We start from the raw sequence: 26934 nt of genomic DNA, 5'->3' as shown, positions 1-26934 counted from the left end.
TGTAGGTGGTGGCACTGTGCTGTGTGGCGGTTTCAGCTGGTTTGGCATGGGTCCAATAGTTGAAATGCCTGATTAAGTACAGAGATGTTCTCGATTACCCTACATTGTGACAGTTATACGGACACTACAAATGATTTTATCAGGAAGACCATGCCACCTGTCACACTTCCAGGGTGATGCTGGACATGTATACAGATAATTGTATAACCGAGATGAACTGACCAGCTCCAGACCCAGATACTGTATAAACCCTACTGACGACCTCCGGGAAGAATAGGAGCAATGTGTACTTGCAGTTTAGGTGCATAGATTGCCAAACATCGTGATCGCAAATTTCTGCAAAGTGTGAGCCAAACTGAATTGGGCCCTTAGGGTGGATTGCCAAAACATACACCCTGCTTTTGTCCAGGAACTTGTGGACAGTTTGCTGAAAAGGGTGTTTGCAGTAATGAATGCAGGTGGGGGACCCACATAACTCAATGAAATCTTGAGGTTTATTTGCTGTCAGTGTCCAATTTTGTTTACATAGTGTACGTGTGTTACTCTTGTGGTTTGGAACAGGCATTAAACTGAATGTGTGCCCAAGCTTAATATTAACCTCTTCCATATTATGGTGGTGCACCTTGCAGAATCAACCGCACAGCTTGCGATTTTGTGTGGAAACATGGAAAATGCAAACTGTTGGGGGTACTTTAGGATCGAGGTGGAGAACCACTGCATTAGATAAATGATGTGGGGGTGGGAACATCAAACTTCCTGTGTTATGCTGGAACACCTAAAGTAGGCATGTCCAACGTTGGCCCTCCAGATGTTAATAGCGATGATAAATTGATATTTTCATTCCTTATATCATTCCAGGTTGTTTGGAGAAGTATATAAATATTCTTGAAGAGAAGTTTAAAACAAGCATTCTGAAATCGGTCTATGCCGGCGTTCACGGCAAAGCAGAAGACGACGAAGAGCTGCAGGATTTTTTCCGCTTTAAATATTGGATCTAAGAAAATGTTAATGTTATCGTACTTACAACCCTCAATTTATTTTTACATACTTTTTATTAGCTATATCATTTATCCAAACCCCATTAATCAAAGAGATAAGCTATAACTTTCAAAATTGAACTGCAAAATAATAGGTATAATCACCAATTACCATGGGTAATGCCAGAGTTACCCAGTGTATTAGTTTCCCAAAATGTTCAGCGCTCTGCTGTTATTATCCATTTCTTTTCAGTCGAGCTTTCAGAGAGTAATTGGATTCATCACTCCCACAAAATCATAAATGGTGCAAGTTCATCCAGTGAGCAGCCACCAAAACGGCAAGGCTTATGGCTAAATGCAGCAGACTCCCTGCATTAGCCGTGAACCTCGCCGTTTGGGCGAATGCTCGCTGTCCTTTGAGAGCTAGGATTCCCCCGGAACGTTGAATACGGTGAGCAGCCGGCGCAGGGGTTAAATGGTAAGGTCGCTTGTAACCCCCTCACTGGCCGCATTGAATACGGCCCAATGTTGCATGCAGCATCCCCTTGATCCACACCAGAGGGACCAGAATATCGTGTCCACATTGTCTGTTCTCCATCAGTGCTCGCTCATTGACTTCGAGGCTAATTCTACAACCATTATTAGCAGCCAACAGCAGAAGCACTGTGCACCTTGTCTGTGGGCTATAAGTACATTACTCTCATACATCTTTTACTGCCCTACAGTAAGAGTGCACTAGATATTGACATATATTCAGGCAGGACACTTCCTTCCAACATCTTTGGCCGGATGTAATGCCGCCTGAGTCCAAACTCTGACTTTTTTTAAAGTGGCAATCACATGCTGCTAATATCTTTACCAGAGTCTAAAGCCACCCATACACAGTGCAATTTTCAGGTGTGATGAGATGCGCGCTCCCATCACAAAAAGTATGTGCAGCCCGTTCTTTTTTGTACAAGATCGCATCGACTAGTAAAATGTGCACCAAAAACCTTGTTTTTATTGTAAAATCACAAAAGTCACTTGAAAAATCCATATTCCTTCCCATACTTTACTAGTTATTTTATTATAGTCAAAAGTTTGCACCAGCACCTTGGTTTGTGTATTGTATTTTCAGTCGCAGCATTTGGAAATTAGGATGTCTAGAACAACCGACCTTGGAATTTTAAAGGTCAATAAATAAATGAATAAAAAACATCTGTTACAGTATATTAGTCGTTTATTATAAAAACAGTTTTTTTAAAGAAAGATCAGTTATAAGACAGCAGGAGACCATTTTTACAACCAGTATAAATCAAGTTGGTTCTTAAGCGGACCACATTGTTACCCGATTTTATGCTTTCCTCACATAGGGCCTTAATCTGGTTGAATCGGATGCGTATTTTCAGACAGGAACCAAGTGTTCTAAGCCCCGCATTCCATACGGATCGCTCACACCGTCCGAATGCGGTAAGACGCCGACCGAACGGACCGCGAGAACACCTCCGCCATCTCTGGGAACCTCCCCCATCATTCGATGGTCACCGACCATCAAATGCTGGACCGAGTGGTTAGGCAGCACTGAGTGCTCCAGACCACTCGGGCATTTCTCCTTGCAAAAATATGCAAGGGATATGGGCGGGCAGCTGGCATCCATCTATGTCATATGTCCGCCCCCCACACGTGCGCCACGGCCGCATTACCATACGTACGCCCAGCGTTTTCATGGGAACGCCTATGAAACGCAGGGCGTATGCATATGGTAATGAGGCCAAACAGCCCTTCACGCCCCTCTCCACCAACCATCGGCCGTCCGTCCGCATTCGGAGCCATCCGACTCAACCAGAATAACCCCCATAATACCGGAGACCACAGTGAACAGCACCAGCCAGCATAACCATTATAGTTGTATGCGCCATAAATGTATTTCTACCAACTCTGAAATCGGGGAGATTGTCTTGTTTTCTCTGACGAACTTTGTTGGTCTCTTTGAAAGAGGGAAATGTGTGAGGCTGGTGGATTCTAATTGTCTGTGTGGTAGAAACCTAAAATCAAAGTTTGTTCAGCTTGGTGACGATCAACACACGGACGGTCTGATCAAATGAGGTGGAAACGCACAATCCTTTCTTGTCTGGACTCCAGTCTATGCTAGAGATGGGCTGGGTAGACAGAGTAACATTTTGCAATAGACTGACCGTTCCTGCTACTCCCATATCAACTCCATCTGCGTCTTTCCGTGATCGCTGGGCAGGGTAATCACTAGGAAAAATAGAAGCAAACTAATTAAAAAACACCTTCCCAGTAGTCATGCTTATCTCTGACATCGGCTATTCCTCCTGAACAATAGAAAAAAAAAAAAAGTTATCTGGGTTTTTTTTTTTTTTTTTTTGTTTTTTTTAAGTACTCTGTTGGGTGGACGCAGGTAAAGCAGCCATTTTTTTTGTGGGCAAACTCAATATCCAGAAGACTAGCACATAAATTAATAAACGTATTGGCTGCATGCTCCTGAATATAAATTAAGCTTACAATTAATCGGCCATAACCTATGTTGACAGGACTACATAAGACTACTTCCCAGCCATAAGTCATAAATAAAGAGCAGGCCAGAGTCCAATGAAACCGGTCTTCCTCTAGTTGTGCCAGGTGATCTGTTCTCAAAAGGGGGTCAGGACCTAGTTCTATCCAGAATCCCTGTATTAATAGAAAATAGAAGGGACCTGTTGTTGCAGAAATGCATGTACGGCAGGAATCAAGTCACCTCTAAGATCGAATATCCCCAAATATACATTGTAATACAGGTTGAGTATCCCTTATCCGAAATGCTCGGGACCACAAGCTTTTTCGATAAGGGATTTTTCTGGTTTTTGGAATATTTTTTTTTTAACATACTTACCTGGTCCTATGGTGCCCCGGCGGCCACTGCGGCCTTCAGGATCCTCTTCAGCGATCCCAGGGGTGCTTTGCACCAGTTTGCAGATGCGCCAGTGATGCCACCGGCGTGCCCGTACAATGCACCACTGGGACCGGAGATGCCGCTGAAGAGGATCCTGAAGCTCGCTGCAGACCCAGGGGGACGTGGTAAGTATGAAAAAAATGGTCAGGGAAAAAAACCCAAACAAAATATTCTGAAAAACTTCGGTTTTTGGAATATTTTGGTTTTTTGGATATACAGATACAGGATACTCAACCTGTATATAGAAAGACATTCTCTCCTCCCCAGATTACCAAGAAGATGGGCATTAACCCATTGCCCTGATGCTGTTTTGGCTGATAAAAATGGCTAGATATCGCTATTAAAGACCAATGGTCTTTGTCACAGTAGCTAATCAGTGGCTGTTTTTATGGGCAAAAAGTGGACTCGCATGGGATCGGGGATAAGAGTGGGGTCCTGGGGCTTCTTATCAAAGATTAAGCATAATACCGATCCAGGAAAATGACGCCAGCATTGAGGATAATAGGTTACCCCCCTGATTTCTCTAGTTTCCAAAACCAACACGTTACAATTGTCACACACAGAGGAGACTTCCCCACCCTAACAACTTGTACATAGTAATGTGTTCCAAGATAATCATTTTAAATGACATACTGTATATATCAAAGTAATTATATATTTTAAAGAAAAAAAAGTTTTTTTAGTCTGAAGTGTATTCGTCTGTATCGGGGCCATATACCTGCAGCACAGTTGAGTTGTGAAGTAATGCACTTTGTCTGAATGTGTCTTTATGAAGAGTAGCAGAGTGTATAGTTATCCTTCTTGATAAACCTATGCATTCTCAAACATGTTCTATCTAAACCACTATAGCTCATATACTTACTATTTCCAGAGATGAAGACTTCCGGCTCCTCCGGTCGTCATAAAGACATCTCTGTTCTGCGGTAAGTGCCGGACTTGCCATATTGTAGACTTGTGCGCCTGGTTTAGAGGTTTAGACAGATGTAAATGCACTTGGAAAATGAGAACCCAATGAGAAGTATTCATTTAGCTGCCAGTTCTGTTCTGGGTCATTATATTGATGCGCACATCACGCTCCTGAACGCACTCTGGATTCTCGTACAATGCAGTTAGAACTTGAAAGTCATCCTCAACGCACCTATAGAATGCAATTACTCTGCAGTGGGTGACCTATGTGAAGGGCATGAAAGAGTGGAGAAATCACCCCAAACCCACAAAAGTGGCAGGTAAAATAACAGGGTGGACTAGGACAGTGGTTCTCAACCTCAGTCCTCAAGGACCCCCAACAGTGCACGGTTTCCAGGTCACCCGGCAGTTGCACTTATTATTCACAGACACATTTTTTTAAAGATTACAGGCAGTTAAGTCACTTGTGATTCTCTGTGGAGGGGATGCAGTCAATTTGCCGCCGGTCGGGATCCCGGCGGTTGGAATCCCGACACTGGAATCCCGAAACTTTCTCCCTCCGTGGGTGTCCACGACACCCATAGAGGGAGAATAAAATAGCGTGCAGAGCGTAGCGAGGCACCGGGCCCGCTGCATGGCGAGCGCAGCGAGCCCGCAAGGGGGGGCGCTCCACGTCCCCCCCATGTCGGGATTTCGGCGGTCGGGATTCCAGTGTCGGGATTCCGACCGCCGGCATTACATATCGGATCCCTGTAGAGACCTGAAAAACGTGAACTGTTGGTGGAACTTGAGGACCGAGGTTAAGAACCACTGAACTAGGAGACAATCAGCAGCCATAGGCAAAATATTGGAGGCATTTACTATGGTCCCAAATGTTCAATGTTACCACCTGATTATTTTAGTCCTACCCTCAGGGCTTTTTTTTTTTTTAGAAAAGAACTAAGGAGCAACTGCAAGGAGAGGTTATATAGAGGAGATGCTTCATTAGTTGTAGTAGTTCATTACCAAATACTGGATAGTGCCCTCTATACCCCAAGCTTAGTAGCGTCTGATAAAAGAGGAACCAAGATATATGTTATTTTTACTATCTGTATCCAGTGAGAGCCTTTCATTTTTCATTACAGATTTTAATCTTCAGAACGAAGCTATTCTCCTGGGACTGTGAATCTGTAATACCGGGTGCCTTATGCAACATCGGAGCAATAAGCCGTGGGTAGAGGTTCCCATAGCAATCAGATTTAGGTAGTTACCAAAGCACCTAAATGTAATCTAATAACTAAAAGAGGGCATTTATATATGGGGTGATGAAGCAGGGGGGAGACCTTTGGTTTTAATTTATTTAGAACACACGTGTTTTTTTTTATATGCAAAAAGTCTAGACTACTAATAGGCATTGCTGTAATTAAAAGAGAAAGCAATGTAGTTAAATGAAACAGATAATTCTGTCCGGGTGAGTTTACAATGTGTGAACTGAAATGATTCCAATATATATGGTTTCTGATGGATGCCTTTATACAAAATAATTCCAAAGGAGAACACCTTGTTAATTTAATAGTCTCCTGGTTGGGCTCAATCAGAATGTCATCATGTTCTGAATGTCCACATGGACCTTATGTCAACATGTAAAATGTCGACATCCACTAAGGAAGATATGTTGAGGATAGGGCGGAACTTTTTTGTATTATATTTATGGCTAAAATAAGCAAAAAACTGTATTCTGACATGCTAAACATCAACATATTTACATTTTAACCATATCAACTTGTATGACTGTCGACATTTTCCCTGTCAACCTAATGTCCATGAGGTCATTTAGCTGTCTACTTTTGATACATGTCCCGCTGGTTAGCAGTGCAGTAGAAAAGAGTGTCAGAGAATTCTATATTACTGCACTCCTGGGACCTCACAACAAGGGCTGAGGAGGCAGGCAGGGACCATTGCTGCACAGAGCGGAAGGATGAGGTTACCTTTTCTGTCACAGATGCAAAACCTTTGGTAGGATGTTGGGTCCTCATGTCATAAACATGAAATTTCCCTTCCAAAGAAGTGGCGACCAATTTATTCATAATGATATCCTTCCTATCAAACTCCAAACTGCAGACCTGAGAGAGACATTCATTGTACAAAATCAGAGGTCAGTGAGTACCGTGAAGAGGACAATAACCAAACAGAAGTATCTATCCATAAATGAACAATCACCATACCCCATTTTTAATATTGGTTTCCCATTTGAGGGACATGTTGCGTAGGTCGAACAGCTTTATGTCTCCGTTATCATAGCCCGCGCATACCACGCGCTCCTGTTGGTTGTAAGCATCACCTAAATAACAAAAACAAAAAAAACACATTATAAAAAAAGACCAGAAGCATTTAAATAATAATTACCCATTGCATTCCTAAGGTGTTCAATAAAAAAGGGGTAGATTCATCAAATGAGAGCTAAAGTCATTTAGCAAATACAGCCTGCGAAGTGACAGTTAAGGTGCCGATACACTAGTGCGATTTGGACCCTTTTCCCCGGATTCCGACAAAATGGGCTGAGAAATCGGCTCAAAAGTGGCAAATCGCATGTGTTTGGTCTCCGATTCCGATCGTATGCGCAGTCCCGTGCCCATCTGATTGGAGCCGGAGATCTCAAGTGCTGCACTCACTTGCTGGGATCGCATGAGATCGAAAGGGAACGGACAGATGAAATAAGGAAATCTGGGAAAGCAAATAGTCTGCTAATGAGACATAGGATAAGCTTCTGTCAGAGAATAAGTAACAAACATACATTTTATTGGACATTCAACAAATGTTTAAATCACTTATATTTGCCCTTTAGCCTGTTGTGCATTACCACGCCACTCCTCCTCTGCAAAACATTACCACGCCGCTCCTCCTCTGCAAAACATTACCACGCCGCTCCTCCTCTGCAAAACATTACCACGCTGCTCCTCCTCTGCAAAACATTACCACGCCGCTCCTCCTCTGCAAAACATTACCACGCCGCTCCTCCTCTGCAAAACATCATCATCCCGCTCTGTACAACTTTATCACCCCGCTCCTGCTCTGTAGAACATTACCACACTGCTCCTCCTCTGCAGAGCATTATAGACATGTACTGATGACACTGACAAACATTGTAATAATATAACACCAGCCTGTGATCCTAAAGTATCCCTGCCCCACAGCAAAGAATCTGCTGGGGATCTTGGCACGACACAGGATTGCGGCTTTGACCAATGTAACAGCACATAACACTACGCCTGTGAGCGCTAATTGTCCCTGTCCGGTAGGTTACAGGTGAGAGGCAGACATGGTCAATCACGAAGTTACCATGGTGACCTGACAAGTAGAATTTTTAGGTTCCAATTGAACCCAAGAAACTATACCACTTACCACTTCTTGAAATAAAGCTAAAAACCTACTTCACAGAAGTGGCAGCGATTCTTCAATTGGTGAAATCTTTGCCAAAATGGCATTTTTAGATCTTTTACAGGTATGACTGAGGACAGGGGGTGTCCAAGTACCTGGGCTAACATTGCCATGAGTTATGCCTCCTGTCAGTGACTACCTAAAAAGCGGCAAGTCTTGTATAGCACTCTTTACTAGCTAAAATAAAATGTATTGCACGGTCTGACATTCAATGGCGCAACTACAAAAAATGCACCCCCCCCCCCACCTTATGGTACCTGCTCATTGACAGGGGATTTCCCCCTCTCATTGGCCTCTGGCCACCCCTCACCGCTGCAGGAGTCTTTCACTTCTCCTTCCATAAAAAATGTCCTACCCAAAATGGCAGATGCCTCCTCTAGCAACAATAAAAATGGTCTCCTCTAAGGTGGCAGCCATTTTGGGGGGGGGGGGGTATTTTTTGGGGGGAGACACAAGAGACCATAGTGGCGCCAGACAGAGGTTGGGAATAACCGGACATCGAACAGGCACCAGTGGCAGCAATAATCCCTGCAGATCCCCAGTGCCCACAAGCCACGCATGGTCTGCAACGCCAGTGCCGACATTTCATTATTTAGTGTATCCCTTGGCATAACCAAACAGGAGTTGCCTCACGTCTTCTGTGGCCACTAGATGCAGTTTTACTGTAGTCTATAAACTCTCATTCTGGGTATGATGTACTGCACATTGCAAAGCATCCTGCCACTTATCGGGTACACACTGGCATTAATAGCACAGGGAATTAGTAATTCGATGGAAAACCCTCCCGATACGGCCCATTTATCATTAAATACTTGTAGCTTATGCAAGAAAATGCCTGTATTTGGGGGGAGAATATTTAGTATCTCCCCCATGTATAAAGGAAGATCCCTCCATTTCTGACAGTGGTTGAAGCCCCCATAGGATTTGATGCTGTCAGAACTCCCAAGTTCTGTAATGCCAAGCAGCCCTAAGCTTGGCCCCCACAGGTAATGCTAGCACTGATTGTCTAAAGGCCCCCATACACTAGTAAGATTTTGGCCGTTTCTCCCAATCCCGATGAATTGGACCGAGAAATCGGTCCAAATCGTATGTGTGTGACATTCCATCCGACCCCATGCACAGTCACGTGCACATCGGGTCAGGCCATACAGATTAAACCTGTTGCACATAAAATTTGTCGGATCGGACCCATCACCAGCACATCGCGTGTGCTTTTTAGCAGCCCCAATGTATTGGGTCCAATCCGTAGGTGTGTGCCAGCAGTGAAGCACTGCTGGCACACACCTACTGTATGTGCAGGAGTGGACAGCGGCAGGTGCTGGGCGAGAAGCGGCAGCAGAATTTAAAAAAATATTTTTACAAGACTGGCCAGCTGCTGATTGGAGGCCGTTGATATAACCAGCTGGCCAGTGTTTTGAAAATATTTTTTCAAATTCTGCTGCCGGTTCCCACAAATCATGGCTGCTTGGCTCTCCTGCTTCCCGCTGCAGATCCCAAGTGCTAATTCCTAAGTGAGCCTCCCAGGCGATTTAGGGGGGAATTTGGTCCAACTTGTCCTTAGGACTAGTGTATGGGGGCCTTTAGCGTGTAACAATATTCTATACACAATATACGTAATGGTAATGGCCACTATTACATAAAACCACCAGAGAACGGCCAAGTGTTTGGCCACCATACAACACTTTTCTAGACAAGCAATATCCCTGTGGCAATGTTCTGCTATTTTCCAGTGTCTATACAATTCCTGCTATAGATGGAAGAGAGAGCAGACACTTACCGAAAGCCACTGTCCAGCAATCTCTTTTGCTTTCTCCTTCTACTGGTTCCATATTAGCAACTGGAGTGTCTTTTTGCCTTGTGTCCCATACTTTCACAGTGCCTGGAAGAAAACCAGATCTGAATGCACCCTATTAATGCTATTATCCTATTCTGTACTAGGCTAATATATACAATAAAACACTTAGAGGTACATTCAACCTTAAGCTGGCAGCTGTTCTATGCTTGTGGTCATCATTGAGTGAAAGGATTATTCCAATTCCAAAATGTCGCCCATTCTAGAAACTTTTTTTGAATTGTAATAATCCTTTCTCTCCACTGTCCAAGCAAGCGATCATATTGTTTTCTATAAGACGAATGCCAATAAAAAAAAAAAAAAAATCTTTATTCTAAAAAAAAAAAAAGCAGATATTCTCCAAGGTATTAAAATAAGTTTGTAGACGGAACATCCTTAGGATGTTCTAGAACAGAGGTGGTCAAAATTGGTCCTCAGGACCCCACACAGGTCACAGTTTCCAGGTCACTGTTTATCACCAACTGTCACATTTTAACAACAGACAGGTGACCTGGAAAACATGACATGTATATGGTCCAGAGGGCAGAATTTAGTCCATGTTTGCATTTTTGATTGGCATTGGTGAGTTTAATATGTAATATAATATATGAGGTTTTAGATCTGAATTGATATAGAATACTCTATTAAATTCAAATGATATACTGTATAGGTAGTCTAATGCATTGAGGTTATTTTAACCTGTATTGTTCTGGATGGAATCACAAACATTGGACACTGTCAAATGCTTCTAAGGGTAAATCTGTGTTCAAAGCTCATTGGCTTCTATAGAGAAGTTGTTATACTGAATTGACTGCATTTTTGGAGTAGATACATCTTACCGTATAGCTACTAAAAGAGTCGCATAATGTACAAGAGTTTACTCCCCTCGTTTCCAGGGAGGGTAATAAAGTCTGGTGATCACCATACGGCAGATACTACTGCGCCATTGAAGTCCTGCTTACTCTCCAATCCCACCACCTAGAAAGAAGGGTGTACCCTCGTTTGAAAGAAGGGAGTCCCTGATATTCACAATGCAATGGGTAAAGTAGCCACTTGCACTGTGTAAAGACAGCTGTAGTTCATTGTTCTATAGTAAACCCCATTAAATGTAACTTTAGGTCTATAAGATAGCTAACTTACCATCACGGCTCCCTGTTACAATCTCCGGAGCCCCTTCCCCGATGCCTACGCCTCCTACTCCATCAATACAGTTAATTATTTCCTTGTGTCCTTTCACAGAGTACACTGGTGTGTCAGCCGCTTCCAGATTCCTAAACCACAAATATGCCAACAATATTTTACATCATGTGATCACTTTCATTAAGAAAGAGAAGGTACTTGTTTCCTAGTACGGCGCCCGTCGGGTCCCATCGCATATCATAACTTGAGGTATGCGATGGGACCCGATCCTATACAATTGTAAAATCGCGTTGCATCGCATGCCATTACAATGGCATACAATGGAACGCGTCCTCCGACCTTTTCATACCCCTACTATCCACGTCGGCGTGGAGTTGATGTTATATAGTGTGGCGAGCGCAGCGAGCCTGAAGCATGGCGAGCCCCGCAAAATACATGTGAAGTAATCTGCGTGCGCTCGCCACGCTTCGGGCTCGGTGACTCGCCACACTATATAAAATCAACTCCACGCCGACGTGCATAGTGGGGGTATGAAAAGGCCAGAGGACGCGTACCGCTGCGCTCGCCACGCTCCGGGTTGACGTTGATTGTGGCGTGGCGTTAACAATGGAATTTTACATACTAATTACCCATGAGGGTGGGTGTACAATTAAAAATCGGGTCTGGGAGGGCATTTAACATAGGAATCAGCCATCAGGGTGGCTGTACAATTAAAAATTGGTGCAATGCGACGCGACCGATCTGATAGACCCGATGCCATACAATTGACATCGGTGGCGCCATGCTAGGAAACAAGTACCGCAGATTCTCACAGGATTTGGCGCGCCAAGAGGGGCTGTTTGGTGCGACTGCAGCAATAATCTGAAGACACATCTCTAGAATACAAACTCTCTGGTTGTTTTGAATTATAAAAAAACAGTGTACAATCTGGTGACAAATTGTGTTTAAAAACAACATAACAAAAAGAAAAACTCTAATAACAGTGTGTATATATACTGTACGCATTTTCTGGGCTAATTAAATGAAATAAAACATATCCTCAGTGTAATGTAGACATTTCAGATAAAAACTAAATAAATGTCTACAATGTAAAATGACAGACATCTTCTGGAGAAAATAGGATCGATGTAATTTATGCATGGTTATGATTTTTATTTATTTAAAGTTTCATATATAGCGCAGCAGATTCCGTTGTGCTTTACAATTGGAAACAACAGTGATAAAACAAACTGGGTAGTAACAGACCGACAGAGGTAGGATGGTCCTGCTTGCAAGCTTACAATTATTGTATGCAATTTGGACTAGATCGCAACGCATATGTTTTGCAATGAAAGGAGATGCAATCTAGTCCAAAAAGTGCAGCACGTACCTTTTGAGCTATGCGATGAGATGTGTGATGGGAGCGCGCATTTCATCGCACCCAACAATTGTACCGTGTATGGGCACCTTTAGTACAGTAAATTTCCCCAAGAAATTGAAACTCGCACAAGGCTTTTTGTTTTAACACTTTCAGCCACCAGAGGGTGCTGTAAACTATCTATGAGGTAATCCATATGAAGTGTATAATGTGTGAAGGTTAAATCAGGACAGGAACTATGTGGCAAACTAGATTATATATGAAATGTGTGGTCAAATTACACAATAATAACCTTCACTTGTGTGAATCTAAAGACTTTTTTGTTTGGTTGAACGCTACCTGTCTCTTTTTGGTTATGTGGTGAAAGGTCCTGTATGCAGAGCACACACAGGGTTCGTGCTTTCCATATTTTGGCATATTTTTAACCAACTATATGATTATCTCTGTGTAATTGAAGCTGTATATGTTGTACTTCCGGGATACGGTCATTGGGTCTACAGCAAGATAGTCGAATAGGGGGATAGGTCAACATGGGTCTAGGTCAACACAAGCATTAGGTCGACTGGGTCTAGGTCGACAATCAAAAGGTCAACATGGGGTTTTTCACAGTTTTTTTGAGCCGACATGTGCCGGCAGGTGGCATTTCATGCCCTACCATCCACTAAGACGTGGTGAGAGAATAAAATAGTGTGCCGAGCGCAGTAGGGGATGTGGTGCATTGGAAACTGTGTCCATGTCGACTGTGTCAACATTCGGGTAAAAAAAACTGTGACTAACCCCATGTCGACCTTTTGACTGTCGACCTACTTCTTGTGTCAACCTATTGCTTGTGTCGACCTAAACCCATGTCGAACTAGACCCATGTCGACCTAACGTTTGTTGACCAACTTGCTGTAGACCAAACGATCCCATTCCATCCTTCCTTTACCTGCTTACAGATACTTTAGTAAAAGGCATTAGTGATCATGGTTACAGTGCCTAAATGAGATCACTAATACCGCTTTTACACTACACGTGAACGCGCAGCAAATGCTCCTAGTTAAATTATGCGGCCATTTTAACCTTGCTCACAGTGCAGTGTAACACAGTTCGAAGCGACTCGGGACATGTTCACTGCACTGAAATAGTCAAAGCTGGGAGATGGCCTCATCTCGGGATGCGGTCATTTGGTCTACTGCATTATGGTCGACAGTCATTAGGTCGAATCCATTAGGTCGACATGCTAAAAGGTTGACATGACTCTAGGTCGACATGGGAAAAGGTCGACATGATTCTAGTTCGAAAGGTCATTAGTTCGACAGGTCATTAGTTCGACAAGGTCATTAGTTCGACAAGGTCATTAGTTCGACATTGTCTATGTCGACATTCACAAGGTCGACATGGAGTTTTTCACTGTTTTTTGAGCCAACATGTGCCGACAGGCGGTATTTCATGCCCTACCATCCACTAGGGCGTGGTGGGAGAATAAAATAGTGTGCCGAGCGTAGCGAGGCACCGTGCCCGACGCATCGCGAGCGCAGCGAGCGATGCGAGGGGATGCAGTGCACTTTAAACTGTGTCCATGTCGACTGTGTTGACATTCAGGTAAAAAAACAGTGAAAAACCCCATGTCGACCTTGTGAATGTCGACATAGACAATGTCGAACTAATGACCTTGTCGAACTAATGACCTGTCGAACTAATGACCTTTCGACCTAGAATCATGTCGACCTTTTCCCATGTCGACCTAGAGTCATGTCGACCTTTTAGCATGTCGACCTAATGGATTCGACCTAATGACTTTCGACCATAATGCAATAGACCAAATGATCCCAACCCCTCATCTCAAAGTGCCGTCCTAGGACCCTCCTCAGCTGACGTCACCCACCCGGCATTATGCTGGGTAGGGCCGGCAGTGGAAAAGGGTCAACAGCCGGGTCACAGCACAAAATCCTGGTTGCGACCCGGCTATTTGGTATAAAAACCAGCAGAACACATAAGTTTCCTTACCATACATCTAGATTCCCTCCAAAGTCCCCAGTGGCTAAATATCTCTGCTGCAACGTGCTGGCTCCGAAGGTCCCACATTTCATAGGCTTTGGCTTTTCGATCTATTCAATAGAAAAAAAAACATCAAGTCAAGGTGTGTGCAATTAACAACTAACCTAAACGCAGCTCATAATAATAATACACAAGAACAACAACCTATTATTTTACAATAACCCAAAAAAAAAATACACATACAGGGAAACAGCCACCACACAGGAGCCTTGTCAGTCAGTGCTGGACTAATATACCAGATCGGCAATGTTATTGGTGGAGGCCTCACAATCCTTAAAGCAATCCTGATATCTCTTATATATTTAGCCAGATCTGTCACTCAACCCCTGTGGAGAACGTTCCTGTGTAGAACAGTTTCACTTTCATGTGTCTGACGTTCCACCCCCTGGACATCACCTCCCCCCGCCCAGCCAGGGCTACAGTACACGCCCACCATCCACCATTACTCCACAGCCACCATCCACCATTACTCCTGCACATCCCTACCCTCTGCCAGGACCCCCGCGACCCCCCTCCCGCGATTCGCGGGACCCCCCGCGACCCCCCCCTTCCGCGATTTGCGGGACCCCCCTCCCGCGATTCGCGGAACCCCCGTGACCCCCCCTCCCGCCATTCGCAGGACCCCGTAACCCCCACTCCCGCCATTCGCGGGACCCCCGCTTTCCACCCTCCCGCGATTCGCGGGACCCCCGCGACCCCCCCCCTCCCGTGATTCGCGGGACCCCCGCGAACCCCCCCTCCCGCGATTCGCGGGACCCCCGCGAACCCCCCTCCCGCGATCCCCGCGATCACCCCGGTATCCGGACTATTGTTAGACAGCACTTACATCGACAGCCATTACATCGACACCATTAGTTCGACACCTCAATAGGTCGACATGGTTTTAGGTCGACATACCATTAGGTCGACATGTCATTAGGTCGACAGCTCATTAGGTCGACATGTTTTTAGGTCGACACTGCCATTAGGTCGACAGTGTCTATGTCGACAGTCAAAAGGTCGACATGGGTTTTTCACTGTTTATTGAGCCGACATGTGCCGACAGGCGGTATTTCATGCCCTACTATCCACTAGGGCGTGGTGGGAGAATAAAATAGTGTGCCCGAAGCATAGCGAGGCACCGTGCCCGAAGCATAGCGAGCGGCTGCGGTACACTTCAAACTGTGTCCATGTCGACTGTGTCGACATTTAGGCCAAAAAACAGTGAAAAAACCCATGTCGACCTTTTGACTGTCGACAGACTCTGTCGACCTAATGGCAGTGTCAACCTAAAAACATGTCGACCTAATGAGCTGTCGACCTAATGACATGTCGACCTAATGACATGTCGACCTAAAACCATGTCGACCTATTGAGCTGTCGAACTAATGGTGTCGATGTAATGGCTGTCGATGTAAGTGCTGTCTAATATCCGTCCCAGACCCGACCACCCCCTCCCGCGATTCGCTGGACCTCCGCGACCACCCCCTCCCGCGAAACGTGGGACCCCCGCGACCACCCCCTCCCGCAAATCGCGGGACCCCAGCGACCCCTCCCTCCCGCGAGCCCCCTCCCGCTATTCGCAGGACCCCTGCATCCTCCCCTCCCGCGATTCGCGGGACCCCTGCGACCCCCCCTCCCGGCATTAAAAGGGCCCCCCGCGACCCCCCCTCCCGTGACTCATGGCACCCCCCCTACTGTGATTTGCGACCCTCCTCCCGCAATTCGCGCCGCCCCCTCCCGCGATTCACGGAACCCCCCGTAGCGCCCCCCTCCCGCGATTTGTGGGCCCCCTCGGCACCTCTCGCGATTTGCGACCGCCCCGTAATTCACACATTCGGGGACCCCACCTCCCGCAATTCATGCCCCCCTCACGCAATTCACGGCACCCCCCACACCCCCCTTCCTGCGATTCGGAACCCCCCACGACCCCCCCTCCCGCGATTCACGAAACCCCCCGTAGCGCCCCCCTCCCGCGATTTGCGGGCCCCCTCGGCACCTCTCGCGATTTGCGACCGCCCCATAATTCACACATTCGGGGACCCCCCCTCCCGCGATTCATGCCCCCCCTCACGCAATTCACGGCACCCCCCATACCCCCCTTCCTGCGATTTGGAACCCCCACGACCCCCCCTCCCGCGATTCATGCCCCCTCCCTTGATTCACGGACCCCCCGCACCACCCTCCCTTGATTCACGCCCCCCTCATGCAATTCACGGCAACCCCCCCTCCTGCGATTCGCTGCCCCCCCCCGCCTCCTGCGATTCATGACCCCTCCCGTGATTCACGGACCCCCGCACCACCCCCCCTTGACTCACGGCACCCCACGCGCCCCTCCCGCAATTCACGGACCTCCGCAACCCCCCCTCCCGCAATTCACTAACCCCGACAACCCCCCTCCCGCAATTTGCGGACCCCCCTTCCCACGATTCAAGCCCCCCCGGCCCCCCGCCCACGATTTGCGGACCCCCGCCCCCTCCCGCTAACCGCGGATCCCCACACACCACCCACCCTCCCGCAATTTGCAGACCCCCCAGACCCCCTTCCGGCAATTCCACCCCCCAGCGGACCACCGCGGCCCCCGCATTTCACGTACGCCCGTGACAATGGGGGATCCTGTACCACCACAAGCAGGTACCGCCCCTAGGTGGGAAATCCGGCCCTGGCTGCCGCACTGCAGGTTTCCCCACTGCCCTCTGCACCAGCGCCACAACTTTTATCAATGTCTTGCCCACATACCACTATTATACAGCCTCCTGCTCTCATGCACGCTCACTCCCTCCCAGTGGGAGGAGACGCTCACCCACTGCCGGGAGCTGCATACTGTCCCCCACCCTCCTCCAGTTCTAGGGATGCCCATCGACCATCAATGATTTTCAAATAATCTATGGTTTATGGCCGATGTTGAATACTTTTGCCATCAATGTGGGAGGACACTGCCCTGCCTCCTGTTCTCCTGCCCCGTAACTTCCGCCAGTGGAGACCCGCTCACCCTGTGTTGCCCACATTCCCCTATCATGCTTTACCGCCCAGCCTCCTGCTCTCATGCACCCTAACTCCCACCCAGTCGGAGGAGACACTGACTCCTGTATTTCTGTGCTGCCACGCTGGACCCTCACCCACTGGCAGAAGCTGCACAGTGTCCACCACCCTCTTTAGTCCCCCGTATGCCCACACACCCCTATCACTACCCAGCTTCCTGCTCTCCTGAACCGTAACTTCCACCACTGGGTAATCGCTGACGCTGTGTTGCCCACATACCCCTATCATGCCTCATATCCCAGCCTCCTGCTCTCATGCACCCTAACTCCCACCCAGTAGGAGGAGACACTGACTCAGGGCCACCGTCCGGTACTCCTGTGCTGCCACACTGGACCCTCACCCACTGCCAGAAGCTGCAATACAGGGCATCTTTCATACAATTCTAACCATATTTCTCACAATACAAATGTTCACAAATTAAGGGGCGTAGCCCCTTACGCCGGTGTGAAGAGCGCCCGTAGGGCGCGATGAATCGCCTAGTGTAAATATATATAGCTAACTACGCCTCACCTCTGAGGTGAAGTACCACCACTGACCACTAGAGGACACTCGATGGACCAAATGACTCCTCTGTGTGCTAAAAAGAGGGTATAACAGAGAGAGTGAAAACAATTTGAGCAGGGACACTGATCTCTTTCAAACTTGCTGGATATGGAGGGAGGGAGCTGTGAAGACAGATCGGAGGTAGGAGCAGATAGGGACTGGGGGTGAGGTGGAGAGTCTGTGGGGTAAAAATGCTCACAGCGCAAAGCATAAATGCCTACACTCCTGCATTCTGTAGGAGACTCTCTGAAATAGCAGCAATCTCCCTCTCTCCCTCATTAGTCTAGCAATCTCCCTCATTTCACCTAGCCCACATTACACTGTTACATTTTTTGGGGGGAAAAAAGGAATAAGAGATAGATCAATTTACATTGAATCATCAGCACCATTTCCCAGCTCTTTACCAAGTATAGTATCTCTTACTAACTGCTTTGGGGATCACCTACATTTGGATATAAGTCATTTTAGAAGATTACTTTTAGATGTAGAAGTACACAGCACGCACTTCACAATCTCTTTTCGCAATCTCTCCATATATGGAACTAGACACGCCCCTTTGGGTGGAGCATGAAACGCCCCCTCAGTGGGGAGCTGTGCAAAATTCTACCACCAACTAGAATCTCCCTGAAACTAGTTTTCATAAGTAGGCAAGTATGGCACAAAGTGAAAGTAAAAACGGTCTCAGCGCAAAGTGAAAGTATGTTGCAGAAGCCGTCATTTTGACAGGCTTTTAACTAGTATACACAGAACTACTACAAAATATATTTACATAACCTTTTCAGTCAGAAAAAGAACGTAAGTAAAATTTCATCTGAAAATAGAATTTGAAGTGTTAATATTATGTGGTATACCAAAGCCGCTGCGGGCTACTGAAATAGGGCAGCACAGATGGTGTAATTACATGTGGTAGGGAATATAGATTGTAAGCTCCACTGGGGCAGGGACTGATGTGAATGTTCTATTATTCTCTGTAAAGCGCTGTGGAATATGTGTGCGCTATGTAAGAAACGGTTAATAAATAAATAAATGCCACCACGTTTCCATCAGGACACAGTGCCCTCGTAGCCTATTAGAGGGAATCGGAGATGGTACAAACAGGTGACCTCTTCTTCGAAGTCAGCTGAGCTCAGAGATGTTTACACACTGATCGGTCTGGTCCCTGCTGGCCTGGTGCAACCAAGAAAGTGTTTGTAAAGTAGTCCCTGTAGGACTGCGTCACCTCCCAGCACCAGAGACAACAAAATCAAAACATGTTATTATGGCCTGTTGGGACTTTCTACTATGAAACGATGCCCTCATGATCAGTACGTGCACAACTACATTACAGACGGTCTGTTACCTTGTTACTAAAGTGGGGTCCCACATGGCAGATGCTGCCCTACAATTTTTGTTTATTGACCCTCCACCTCATTTAAGTTGCAGAACAAAATCCTAAAATGATCCATTATCTGTCAGATATCACAGCAGGCTCCCAATTGCAGCTGAAGAATTCGATGAGTCCATCCAGCCATATAATATAAATACTAAGAGAAACAGAGGGAGAGTTCTAGATCGGATTTATTTCCTGAATTAACAACGTATTTGGGCAGTGTGCATATAATTAGGGTCCTCTCCGCTTCCTTGGGAATGCTAGAGATCAGAAGAGAGGTAGGAAAGGCTTGAGCGCAACCTAGTGGTACCTCAGCTACACCCACATCATGTTGTGCTGAATGGGAATGGTGATAAGTCTTAAATGGGTCCTTACTGTACTGCAGTGCTTCCCAAACCGCTGCTTCCTTGGGTCGGGGGTCCAGGACCAATTGAAATTACTGTAATAATTGTCCATGTAACAGGATAAACCAGTGCTTGCGGCTGCCAATAATAATATTTGTGGACAAACAGAAACAAATCTTGTTCCTCACTACATAATAAAAACCTAAAGATGACATATAAACACAATATATTTATTTAAAAGTTCTCAATAAAAATTTTTGGGATGCCATGGATAGAATTCTGATACTATAGGGCACCATAAGGCAAAAAAAGTTTGGCAACAACTGCCGCATACCTCCCAACATCACCCTCTCCAGGAGGGACACAATGCTCTGTTCCTGGACTTCCCTCTTGATGTATGAATACCGTCACCTGTATGGAAACACCTTTCTTATCAATTAACCTGTTCAACACAGGTGATGGCATCATACATTACCAGGGAAGTCCAGGAGCAGAGCATTATGTCCCTCCTGGAATGGCTCATGTTGGGAGGTATGCGTGAGGTACTGTATTACATAATATCAAAGAACTAGGTGATTCATCGCGCCCTACGGGCACTCTTCACACCGGCGTAAGGGGCTACGCCCCTTAATTTGTGAACATTTGTATTGTGAGAAATATGGTTAGAATTGTATGAAAGATGCCCTGTATTGCAGCTTCTGGCAGTGGGTGAGGGTCCAGTGTGGCAGCACAGGAGTACCGGACGGTGGCCCTGAGTCAGTGTCTCCTCCTACTGGGTGGGAGTTAGGGTGCATGAGAGCAGGAGGCTGGGATATGAGGCATGATAGGGGTATGTGGGCAACACAGCGTCAGCGATTACCCAGTGGTGGAAGTTACGGTTCAGGAGAGCAGGAAGCTGGGTAGTGATAGGGGTGTGTGGGCATACGGGGGACTAAAGAGGGTGGTGGACACTGTGCAGCTTCTGCCAGTGGGTGAGGGTCCAGCGTGGCAGCACAGAAATACAGGAGTCAGTGTCTCCTCCGACTGGGTGGGAGTTAGGGTGCATGAGAGCAGGAGGCTGGGCGGTAAAGCATGATAGGGGAATGTGGGCAACACAGGGTGAGCGGGTCTCCACTGGCGGAAGTTACGAGGCAGGAGAACAGGAGGCAGGGCAGTGTCCTCCCACATTGATGGCAAAAGTATTCAACATCGGCCATAAACCATTGATTATTTGAAAATCATTGATGGTTGATGGGCATCCCTAGAACTGGAGGAGGGTGGGGGACAGTATGCAGCTCCCGGCAGTGGGTGAGCGTCTCCTCCCACTGGGAGGGAGTGAGCGTGCATGAGAGCAGGAGGCTGTATAATAGTGGTATGTGGGCAAGACATTGATAAAAGTTGTGGCGCTGGTGTAGAGGGCAGTGGGGAAACCTGCAGTGCGGCAGCCAGGGCCGGATTTCCCACCTAGGGGCGGTACCTGCTTGTGGTGGTACAGGATCCCCCATTGTCACGGGGGTACGTGAAATGCGGGAGCGGGGGCCGCGGTGGTCCGCTGGGGGCTTGAATCGTGGGAAGGGGGGTCCGCAAATTGCGGGAGGGGGGTTGTCGGGGTTAGTGAATTGCGGGAGGGGGGGTTGCGGAGGTCCGTGAATTGCGGGAGGGGCGCGTGGGGTGCCGTGAGTCAAGGGGGGGTGGTGCGGGGGTCTGTGAATCACGGGAGGGGTCATGAATCGCAGGAGGGGGGGTGTGGGGGGTTGCCGTGAATTGCATGAGGGGGGCGTGAATCAAGGGAGGGTGGGCGCAGGGGGGTGGTGCGGGGGTCCGTGAATCGCGGGAGGGGGCATGAATCGCGGGAGGGGGGGTCGTGGGGGGGTTCCGAATCGCAGGAAGGGGGGTATGGGGTGTGCCGTGAATTGCGTGAGGGGGGCATGATTCGCGGGAGGGGGGGTCCCCGAATGTGTGAATTACGGGGCGGTGGCAAATCGCGAGAGGTGCCGAGGGGGCCCGCAAATCGCGGGAGGGGGGCGCTACGGGGGGTTTCGTGAATCGCGGGAGGGGGGGTCGTGGGGGGTTGCGAATCGCAGGAAGGGGGGTATGGGGTGTGCCGTGAATTGCGTGAGGGGGGCATGATTCGCGGGAGGGGGGGTCCCCGAATGTGTGAATTACGGGGCGGTGGCAAATCGCGAGAGGTGCCGAGGGGGCCCGCAAATCGCGGGAGGGGGGCGCTACGGGGGGTTTCGTGAATCGCGGGAGGGGGGGTCGTGGGGGGTTGCGAATCGCAGGAAGGGGGGTGTGGGGGGTGCCGTGAATTGCGTGAGGGGGGCATGAATCGCGAGAGGTGGGGTCCCCGAATGTGTGAATTAGGGGGCGGTCGCAAATCGCGAGAAGTGCCGAGGGGGCCCGCAAATCGCGGGAGGGGGGCGCTACGGGGGGTTCCGTGAATCGCGGGAGGGGGCGGCGCGAATTGCGGGAGGGGGGTCGCAAATCACAGTAGGGAGGGGGGTGCCGTGAATCGCGGGAGGGGGGGTCGCGGGGGGCCCTTTTAATGCCGGGAGGGGGGGTCGCAGGGGTCCGGCGAATCGCGGGAGGGGAGGATGCAGGGGTCCTGCGAATCGCGGGAGGGTGCTCGCGGGAGGGAGGGGTCGCTGGGGTCCCGCGATTTGCGGGAGGGTCGCGGGGGTCCCGCGTGTCGCGGGAGGGGGTGGTCGCGGAGGTCCAGCGAATCGCGGGAGGGGGTGGTCGGGTCTGGGACGGATATTAGACAGCACTTACATCGACAGCCATTACATCGACACCATTAGTTCGACAGCTCAATAGGTCGACATGGTTTTAGGTCGACATACCATTAGGTCGACATGTTTTTAGGTCGACACTGCCATTAGGTCGACAGAGTCTATGTCGCCAGTCAAAAGGTCGACATGGGTTTTTTCACTGTTTTTTTGGCCGAAATGTCGACACAGTCGACATGGACACAGTTTGAAGTGTACCGCAGCCGCTCGCTATGCTTCGGGCACGGTGCCTCGCTGCGCTCGGCACACTATTTTATTCTCCCACCACGCCCTAGTGGATAGTAGGGCATGAAATACCGCCTGTCGGCACATGTCGGCTCAATAAACAGTGAAAAAACCCATGTCGACCTTTTGACTGTCGACATAGACACTGTCGACCTAATGGCAGTGTCGACCTAAAAACATGTCGACCTAATGAGCTGTCGACCTAATGACATGTCGACCTAATGGTATGTTGACCTAAAACCATGTCGACCTATTGAGCTGTCGAACTAATGGTGTCGATGTAAGTGCTGTCTAACAATAGTCCGGATACCGGGGTGGTCGCGGGGGTCCCGCGAATCGCGGGAGGGGGGTCGCGGGGGTCCCGCGAATCGCGGGAGGGGGGGGTTCGCGGGGGTCCCGCGAATCGCGGGAGGGGGGGTCGCGGGGGTCCCGCGAATCGCGGGAGGGGGGGTCCCGCGAATCGCGGGAGGGGGGGGGCGCGGGGGTCCCACGATTCGCGGGAGGGGGGGGGCGCGGGGGGTCCCGCGAATCGCGGGAGGGGGGGTCGCGGGGGGGGGGGGTCGCGGAGGGTCCCGCGAATCGCGGGAGGGGGGTCGCGGGGGTCCTGGCAGAGGGTAGGGATGTGCAGGAGTAATGGTGGATGGTGGCTGTGGAGTAATGGTGGATGGTGGGCGTGTACTGTAGCCCTGGCTGGGCGGGGGGAGGTGATGTCAAGGGGGTGGAACGTCAGACACATGAAAGTGAAACTGTTCTACACAGGAACGTTCTCCACAGGGGTTAAGTGACAGATCTGGCTAAATATATAAGAGATGGAGAATGGAAATGGAATGGAAAAATATATATTCAAATTTAAGAAAGCCAAGTCAGATTTGCCAGAGCGCTGGATGCTTGAGTGACAGGCACTAGGCGTTCACTGGGGTCCAACCAGCATTTCATGGCGTGCCCAATAAAACGGTGGGCAGACCCCAGCAAACGCAGGCATGACCCTGCCTGCTTGAGGTGGGTGGATGACATCACATGATGTCAACGCCCGCCCAGAATTTGTCGGATAGCGTTCATCTGAAAAGTAGAGGATCTGACCAGCAGCGTCCACTGGCGTCTTTGCGTTTGCCTGCTCGCTAGGCAGCGAAGCAAGTCTGAATTACCCCTAAAGTAATATAAAGGATATTTACATAAAGCAAGCTTTAATTAAATGTGAACCAGAAATGACTCATTCTATGGCTACGTGCAGAAGAGAGGGAGATTAAAATGAAAGTCCTGGTCCTTCTGGGACCTCAGTGGTGAAGCCACTGTGCCAAAGGATAAAGGTGTTTCCCCAAACAGAGACCACAGTGTCTCACACAGGGACACTTTATGTAGCCACACAGCCACAATGTATATGTGTGGCTACATTGGCTATACCACACAGTGTGGCAGCCATAGATGATGATTACCATGTGTGGCAGTGTGTGGTACAAATGTTGTACCACACACAGCCATACATGGTAATCATGTCATCTGGCTCAGAGTCTCAGCATCATTTCCATTAGTGTAGCTTCAGCTATTATGGTGTGAAGCTGCTTTTTTTTTTGTCCTTGGTGAATTTGTTTCAATTGTTTATACAATATGTTTTTAAATAAGAGAAAGCGACCAAAGAACATCGGGTCTGCTACAGACGTGCTTGTGGTTCCTAGCAAGAGGAATACAGAGGAGCCTGTATGTGAGGGGAGAGGTGAGGACTCCAAAATGGTAAGGCATTCAGGTGAGAGAGGAGATAGCTTCAAAGACTCTCCCAGAGAAAAGAAAACGGGAGCCGTCAGATGAGGCCTCAAATACGAAGAAGGTGCAGAAGACCAGCAGTGAAAGAACTGAGGGAAAGTGTAAGAGACTGGCCACTAAAATATCATCAGACGGGGACAGCAGATAACAAAAAGACCATCATAGAGGGTTCTGGACAGAGGGGCCTAAAAAGATCATATGCAAGTGAGAAAACAAGCAAGAAAAAGATGAAGTCAGCAGATGCAAGTGAGAAACCCCCAGATAGCCCCGAAGAGGCCACGGACCATCTGGCCAAGTTGACCTTCCACAGAATGCTTGGAGAGGGCAATTTTGGGAAAGTGTTGCTAGTCTCCCATTCCATCAGCAAACAGCATCTGGCAGTGAAAATAATAATAAAGAAAGAGGAAAGTAGTATCCGACTTTATAAAAAACTCCATGTGGGAAGGAAAGAGGTGCTGAAAAAAACTGGGGAGAGTGTGTTCTTCCCCCACACATATGCCGGGTTCCACACACAGGGCCATGTAATCTTTGTAATGGAATACCTGAGTCTGGGAGACCTCTTTGATTTCAAAGAGAGCAGAGCCCTATTTGATGTTCCAACTACCAGATTTTTAGCAGCAGAAATACTCTGTGGGCTGCAGTTCCTGCACACAAGGGGCCTTATCCACAGGGACATTAAACCTGAAAATATACTTCTGGATGCAGCTGGCCATGCGAAGATCGCTGATTTTGGCTTCTCTGCAATGAATGTCCATAGAAGGGAGAAAATCATAGGCCAGACCTGGACTCTGGAATGCATGGCCCCAGAGATTCTCTGTAACATCCCAAATAACAGAGCTGCAGACCTCTCTTTGCTTGGGGTAGTATTATTTGTAATGGCTACAGGACTACACCCTTTTTATCATGGCAATGAGTCAGACAAGATTGTGCAGTCCATCCTACATGATACTCCATGGTATCAGAGCAACCTTCATCCAGACATTTGGGACATCCTTGAAAGACTCTTATGCAAAGACCAAAATGAAAGGAGGGAACTCTGTGTGAACATCAAATATCCGTTCTTCAGGCCTTTAAACTGGAAGGAACTAGAAGATGGCAGGAACTAGAAGATGGCAGGATAACTCCCCCACTTACTATTCATCCTGCACCAGGTACAATGGGTGAATATATAGCAACGGATGACCTGTTCTCAATCACAGAGAACAGTGGTTGTTGGGTCCGCCCAGCGTTGCCATGGGCATGCCCACAAAAACGGTGTACGCGCCTATAGAAATGCTGGTCGGACCCCTGCGAACGCAGGCATGCCCCTGCCTGCCCCCAATTCATCAGAAATCATTCAAATGAAAAGTAAGTCCTGTACAGCGTCGAAACACTTATTATATCTCACGGCATGCTGGTAACAGACTTTACTGACAATCACATTAGCCATAAACATAAATATATAACATAGAAGGGGGCGGAAGAGATAGATGGGGCAAAAGAGGGGAGAAAGGATGGGAAGTGCTGAAGAGAGAGATAGAAATAGTGGCAGTAGATAGATAGATAGATAGATAGATAGATAATCCAACATTCGTACACTATATGAATATTGTGGTGAAAGCATGGGTGAAATACTGAGACAGGGGCCATTACTAGCCACCAGTTACCATGGTAACACAGACGCCTAGAACACATTACACAGCAGATCTAGCTCCCTGTGCTTCCCCCATGACATTTCCAGGACCCCCACACGCCCCCCAGCACCCCCCTTAGCCGCAGCTCCCGGTGCTGACCTCTCGGACGAGCTTGGCCTCCCCGTGCTGGATCTCGTAGACCTGCAAGACGCCGCTGCCCCGGGCCAGGTTACCCAGGCAGACGAACTTGGCGCTGCACGGGATCCACTTGCAGTCAAACAGCGTGTAATTCACCGACTTCTGCACATGAGCGATGATCTGCGGCTTCTCCAGTGGCGAGGACATGGCTGCGGGCTCCGGTGTGGTGACCTGAGGAGCTGACACTCTCACTGTGAGTGTGACCCAAACACACAGGCTCCTCCCACCCAGGGAAACCCAACTGTCACAGAGACACGGGTGGCTGCCCGTCCCTCGCCCGTTCCTAATGACTGTATAGAATGGTTACAGTGCCGGCCGTTTGTCTCACCCTCATACATGTAATGTATGACCTCACCTCAGTCTAGTCATAGTCCGGGCAATGTTGCCGCATGTACGGATAAGCAAGGTATGGTAGTGAGTCGTTGTGCACAGGCAGTGTCAGGACAGCTCACTAGGATCCTGCCGGAAATGGCGTTTGGGGCCTTTTATGTGACG

The 26934-nt window shown here is 48.2% G+C and overlaps 2 protein-coding genes across 3 annotated transcripts in view; one reads left to right on the top strand and one right to left on the bottom strand.

Annotated features, from left to right (window-relative positions):
• Positions 1-2142, top strand: part of LOC146063407 (uncharacterized) — an 81737-nt gene extending 79595 nt beyond the window's left edge. The window contains exon 21 of the mRNA XM_083175742.1: positions 859-2142. Coding sequence (XP_083031868.1) covers positions 859-998 — 140 coding nt within the window. The 3' untranslated portion in view covers positions 999-2142. The remainder of the gene's footprint in view (positions 1-858) is intronic.
• A 36-nt stretch (positions 2143-2178) lies between these two features.
• On the bottom strand, positions 2179-26912 carry DNAAF10 (dynein axonemal assembly factor 10). Of its 2 annotated transcripts, none has more exons than XM_083175744.1 (8): positions 26795-26912; positions 14550-14650; positions 11204-11334; positions 10010-10111; positions 7020-7135; positions 6783-6917; positions 4772-4869; positions 2179-3215 (listed from the first exon to the last, which is right to left on the bottom strand). In XM_083175744.1, the coding sequence occupies exons 2-8, from the start codon at positions 14630-14632 to the stop codon at positions 3008-3010; spliced, it is 873 nt and encodes a 290-aa protein (XP_083031870.1). In that variant the 5' UTR covers positions 14633-14650; positions 26795-26912; the 3' UTR covers positions 2179-3007. The 2 variants fall into 2 exon arrangements, with proteins under 2 accessions (XP_083031870.1, XP_083031869.1); XM_083175743.1 differs by lacking the exon at positions 26795-26912 and adding an exon at positions 26401-26736.
• Positions 26913-26934: the final 22 nt, after the last annotated feature.

Source organism: Crinia signifera, chromosome 3 (assembly GCF_055691185.1).
Source record: "Crinia signifera chromosome 3, ASM5569118v1, whole genome shotgun sequence".
Lineage (NCBI taxonomy): Eukaryota > Metazoa > Chordata > Amphibia > Anura > Myobatrachidae > Crinia > Crinia signifera.
Note: the sequence above shows the minus strand (reverse complement) of the source record. Positions and strands in the feature narration are given on the sequence as shown.

Excerpts from the sequence above, each read along its gene's own strand:
- DNAAF10 (XM_083175743.1), bottom strand. The coding sequence starts at position 26,586 with ATGTCCTCGCCACTGGAGAAGCCGCAGATCATCGCTCATGTGCAGAAG. Across the intron at positions 11,335-14,549 it reads GGAGGGAATCTAGATGTATG|GAATCTGGAAGCGGCTGACA; the intron begins GTAAGGAAACTT and ends TTTGTGGTTTAG. Across the intron at positions 10,112-11,203 it reads TGTAACAGGGAGCCGTGATG|GCACTGTGAAAGTATGGGAC; the intron begins GTAAGTTAGCTA and ends GTTTTCTTCCAG.